Source organism: Salvelinus sp. IW2-2015, linkage group LG24 (assembly GCF_002910315.2).
Source record: "Salvelinus sp. IW2-2015 linkage group LG24, ASM291031v2, whole genome shotgun sequence".
In the NCBI taxonomy this organism is placed as follows: domain Eukaryota; kingdom Metazoa; phylum Chordata; class Actinopteri; order Salmoniformes; family Salmonidae; genus Salvelinus; species Salvelinus sp. IW2-2015.
In genome coordinates, this window is record NC_036864.1 from 2,223,567 (window position 1) to 2,229,566 (window position 6,000).

At 39.4% G+C, this 6,000-nt stretch overlaps 1 protein-coding gene across 1 annotated transcript in view; it reads right to left on the bottom strand.

The window, feature by feature from the left end:
• Nucleotides 1–830, bottom strand: part of LOC111951538 (copine-8) — a 126,234-nt gene extending 125,404 nt beyond the window's left edge. Inside the window, exon 1 of the mRNA XM_023969713.2 lies at nucleotides 608–830. Coding sequence (XP_023825481.1) covers nucleotides 608–684 — 77 coding nt within the window. The 5' untranslated portion in view covers nucleotides 685–830. The remainder of the gene's footprint in view (nucleotides 1–607) is intronic.
• Between the last annotated feature and the right edge of the window lie 5,170 nt (nucleotides 831–6,000).

Below are 6,000 nucleotides of genomic sequence, written 5' to 3' on the forward strand. Positions count from 1 at the left end.
ATCTAGCCTACCCTTCTATTCCAGCTCACAGACACGTCTGACTGTCGCTGCACTTAGAATAGGCTACATCAAATCACTGACCTACTCCTGGCATATAGTTTACCTTTCGTCAAATGTCAATGTATTTGTGTGCTTCTGATCAGTTCGGGGAGTGACAGCCCACAACAAACCACGAGTCAGAACAAAAGTGTCAAATTATTCGGTGAGAACAATCTTCTAACATATGKCAGTGTAGCAAGATAGGGAATGTTGGTTTCGTTGTTTATGCCTATTCAAGGCTGTTGATGTCCATTGACAGTCCTCCAACAGGAATAATGCCAGGTTACTGCCTATTAAATACCTGATAGACTATAGTTYTAAAGTTGATTGTAAACTTACCACCCAAAACTAAAACAAAGGAGAAATTTGAACACCGCACTCTTATCTAGATGTAGCCTAAAGTAATTATCAACAGTGCCGTTGGTTGAACAACATTGACTTCTTCAAAATGTTACTGCAACCAGAACGGCAGATAAAAGCCCGAATATTTGCCCATATCATATCCTGCTTCCGTGACAGTCATACCAACCCCCGAAAAAAATGGGTCACACTGAAGCCATTCTCTTACCTGCAAGACACTGTGATTTCAACTTTGGTGGCAGGGATGGAAGCATTGAGCGGGTCGAAATCTCCTATTGACGCCATGTTGCGAAGCTATTGCAATTGTTCAAGATGGAAAATATTTTTGTCCAACCCCTTTTAGCAGTAGCAATCGGACAAACTACACCTCCTTTAGTGAAAAGAGAACGAATGCATGTGAACCGAACGAAGATGAATGCTCCGAATAGGCTACTAGCGGTGGAGTGATGTCTATGGGTGGTGATAAGAGACATATATAAGCCTAGGCAACCGTACCACCTGACATGACATGAAGCCTTACTAACGTCTGCGTGACGCCTGTGTCCCATGTTAATGAAAGTAATAATGTGCATAGTTTATATTTATATTAATTAAATCTCAACCATAAATGTTAGAAACTTACCATTTTTCCCATGCAAGAAGATATTCTGACGTAGCCACCTTGAACTATAATGTAGCCTACGCTTGTGTATTTCCTGTTATCGCTAATGGCCTAGAAAAGATGATGTCCAATCTATAGGTAATCTGTCTTTCCCCCAACACCTCATGGCATGGTATGTTATTTTATCTCACTGTATGCAGATCTAAATGTTGTTAGCCAATCCCAGACTGTGTTGTTACCAGTTCTATCAAGTATAAATGTAAAATGGTTAAGTTTAGTGTTCGTTTCGGGTTTATCGTCAGAACGTCCCAAGGAATCTGGATAGCAGTGACCATTCATAGAGTGAGAGACGGGCACGGTATTTGAAAGGTCGGCGACGACACAGACATTTTAAAAAATTACAAGCGGCAGAAGCGGTTTTCGAGTGTCTGCCCAAGATAGTTTCCTTAGAGATGATGAAAAGAACTACCAAGATGTCCTTGATCCAATTGAGGAGTAAGTAGGCTATATTTAAGTTGTGATATCGTTAGGAAATATTTAGGCCTACTATGTTTTTAAGTCCAATTTGATTTATTTGAAAATAATTTATTTTTGTTGATAACGAGTTGATGACGTATTATCGAAAGCACGTAGGCAATATTATTTACTGTGTTGATAGGGGAGTAGGCTAGTGTACATTTGACTTGAAAAAGACACAAACACATAATCTAATCAAAGTAATCAAAGCAAAATTATTGCACCTATTGAAATGTAATGCGTTTTTAGTGTGTATTCTGTTGCATTAAAAATGTCACTGTTGCCTATTAGATCAAATTCAGTGTGCACACGTCTGATTTGACTTGATCCATGTTCAGGTGAGGCCATTCCATGTCTTTATTGCTTTGTATGAGAAGGCAGTTTGGTAGAAGGTGGTGGACCATTTGAGGATGGTACAGTCACCCCCGGAGGAGGTTCTTGGGACACTGCTATTTAAGTCTGAGCAGAGGTTGACGAAAACGTTCAAAGGTAGTGTTGCTATATTGCGTTTTATTTTGAATACCAGCAGATGTTGGAGTAGAAAATGAAATGTGGTAAACTGAACAGGTTGAACGTGTTGTGTACACTCTTAGAAAAAGCGGTTCCAAACTGTTATACGGCAGTCCCCATAGGAGAACCCTTTAAAGAACCATTTTTGGTTCGAGTAACAACCCTTTTTGGTTCCATGTAGAACCATCTGTGGAATGGAACACAAAMGGGTTCTACCTAGGCACCAAAGGGGTTCTACCTGGAATCAAAAAGGGTTCTTCAAAGGGTTCTCCTATGGGGACAGCGGAAGAATCCTTTTAGGATCTAGATAGCACATTTTTTCCTGAGTGTAGGCCTATATTGCTGTGGTTTTCTGTAAAAAGAAATGCAACAAGCCCTGTGCGTCTCTGGAGGATCTAGCAAGATAGCGAATCATTGCATCACCGAATCAGTATGACTATAATGAACATTTCTACTTAGCACCGTTATTCAATTATTAAGAGACTTGATACAAATACCTAATCCTGGCAACCAATGTTCTAGCATTAATKAAATGAGGCAAGCAGATCAGAGATGTCAAGGTAATATCTAAGAGTATGCTACAGTACGTGTATAGTGTAAATAACAACTACCAATAGACCTTCTACATTTTAAGCATTTGGTCAATCAAATAATTACTCTGTAAAACGAAGAATGCAGTTACTCTATTTAACTAATAGGATGAAAGAATTGACACTCAAACAATTAGTGTACATGAAATACATTATACATTACAGAATATACAGAGTATATGACTATCACCAATAGGCTAAAACAACATGGTAACACGTGTCTTCAGTTCAGAATGGTCTCTAAGAGAAAACACGATGTGTGTCTGATACACATATGAGCTTGGTAGCAAGTTCTCAAAGTATGAACAAATTCACTGTCCTTTTAACCAAACTCAAGTAGAAACTCACGCCTAACCTGAATTAACATTTCTTTGAACTTTGCTAGTTATAACAAAAGACAGGAAAACACAGCCAGATTTGAATCTAATCAACTCAATGTAAATGATAGGAGCGCATCCTTGTGTCACTCCCTCTTTGAACTATCGGCTGCCTAACGAACAAAATATCAATGGTTATGTATTTAAATCTAAAATATTGCTAGATTGGTTTTCACAGCTGTTTCATAAGGTGTTCGTTATTGTAAATTGTAACGTATCCCTTGATGGTATTTGTTAGTTCAACATTATTAATTATATTATAAGACATACAATTGATATATGTTCAACCACAAGGATGTATTTATTTTAATCATCAATAGAGAACTAATATTATTTCAGTGTAAATAAGGGAATGCCTGTTTAAAATGAAAACATGCCAGCCAGACAAGCCAGTGTATAAATCAAGTGTATTTGCATATGAATGGAGTTGAAATTAGCTCACTTTGATCTGTAAGGTAAGTAACATTAATGTGTATRTGAGTGTCTGATGCCTGTTTATTCATAAAAAGCAGAAGATGGTAAATAACATTAATCGCAATGGTTAGTGTCAGTGACACGTTACGCGACGTGAACATGACGTGAGCACGACGTGAACACGACGTCTACATGGCGTGTACGTGTCACGTGAACACGTCGGCAGTTTTACGCCTTAGAAACAAACTTGTCTCCATCGACAGTCCATGTTAATTCATGGCGGTATTTTATGGCGGTAGGAAGACACTACGTGACTAGGTGAGAGGTATCAGTAGCTTCACGAGGCTTAATTATGGCAGGAATCACCCCCCATAGATGTTACTTCATAGGCTAACAGTAAGCGTCACCTACATGCGCTGGGAGCTGGAATGTGCGCCTTGCACAAAATAATTTCACAGATGCCCATCTGATAAGTAGGCTACAATCATAACAGACATTCATAAGAGACCTACAGTAAGGACACTTGAAACAAGTCATCAAATAGGAGTTAGGCTAACCCTGACCATGTCATGACTTATAATAACATAGATGATTATAATAGAGCCTGTGTGTAATAGGTCTTAAAGCCTCCCCCTACAAATAAGGCTCACACACAGACCCTTCGCTAGCTGGTGAGAGAAACCATTACCACACCTTTAGGCAACCAGCCAGYACTCATCAAAGAGTTACTGTAAGTGATGCCCAAATAGATCATTTGAAATATGTACACTCACATGCTGACCACACCGCTCGCGTTGCAAAATAAATGTACACATACATGTTATTCAATCATTGCACCCAGACTACTCGCATGAGCCAACGAGCRTCTGCGTTGCCAAGTGCAAAAATAGAAGTCAGTTCTATTTGTGACGCTGAACGCGGTGCAAGTCCTGCCTCTCCCATCTCCTCATTGGTTTATAGAAGCAGATACCCACGTGCCATCTCCTCATTGGTTATAAGCTCGTGGGTGATTGAAAGATGAACTGAGGTCAGTCGGTAGTGGTAATACACCTATGAAAGTTAGATGCCAATCGTCATATAAAGTCCAAAGGAAAAAAGCCTGTAAGGAGAAGAGATGACTAGAAACTATTCGGTTGACCATTTTATGTATGGATTAATTGTCGGAGTAGAGGACCTTGTGCATTTCAGGTAAAATAACAACTCAACGTTTATATCCCAGGACAAATTAGCTAGCAACAGCAAGCTAGCTAAATATGACAACTTTGCTAGCAACTGCAAGCTAGCTAGCTAAATTGCCATAAATGTTTAATGCTTTAATATAATTGGTTCAGAGTTTGTTTTGATATTTCAACCTGTGTGTCGTGATCGCTTTTGGTGTGGGGGGACAAAATCAATTTGCGCACGATGGCGCGCGTCCGGTTTGGTCATGGTGTCACATGCACGCACACACAAAACACACACTCATGACGCAAATGCGCACATGCATGGACGCACAACACATGAAACCACACACACACACACACAGAGAGAGAATGAGAGAGACAGAGACACACAGAGTATACACTAGTGTATAAACATATGCATAAAACATGAAACAGCATCCATTTTCACTCATAGGCGTGAGGATTCCGGGTGAAAGTAACACAACAGCCTATTTAATGCATGACCCCACTGGTTAGGAGAAAAATAATTCCATGTGGAAATCCATGCCTCTGTATCCTCTRATGTTTTATACAGAAGGCCTATTTCACTCTATTTAGTGGTGTTTATRTATGGCAACATACCTGCACTCTCGGGACCAGAAGTAATATACCCCCACTTGTATTGAGTGCCCTCCTACACATCCCTACAGAGCTGATTGAATATAATAAAACAGCCTCTCTATAAAACAGCCTATAATATCAGCTGCCCACTCAGCTGTAACAGGTCAATGTGTTAAAGATAGTGAGCCCACTGCAAGGTATATGGACAATTCCACGGTAACGGAATTACAGACTCGTTTAAAAAAWAAAMWTTATGCCAAACAAAAAACATTGATTTCAAAGTTTAACAAAACACACAACTTTATGCACAAGGACTACTTTTAACCATTTCCACTGAAAAATGTACATCAACTAATTTAGTGGAAGAACTGTGCAGATGGAAACTTTGGTAACGGAATTACGGTAAAATCTCCCTCAGGTTTTGATGTGACCACGTTTTCCAAAAGTTATGACAGCTTGAGTTTGAAAAAATGGTTTTGGTTATTGAACTACAGTAAGTGAACTGTATTTACACCCGGTAGCGGAATTACGGTAACATAATTAAATCATTGGTCCCTGATCTGATCTGTWCTACATAGAAATGCATAATTATGGATATGATTGTCATTCTCCTCATGTTTTACAAGTTTGAACATCACAGTGCAGCACAGCAGAGCACAGTAGAGTACATTGGAGTACAATACAGCAGAGCACAGTAGAGTACATTGGAGTACAATACAGCAGAGCACAGTAGAGTCATTGCAGTACAATACAGCAGAGCACACGTAGAGTATCATTGGAGTACAATACAGCAGAGCACAGTAGAGTACATTGCAGTACAATACAGCAGA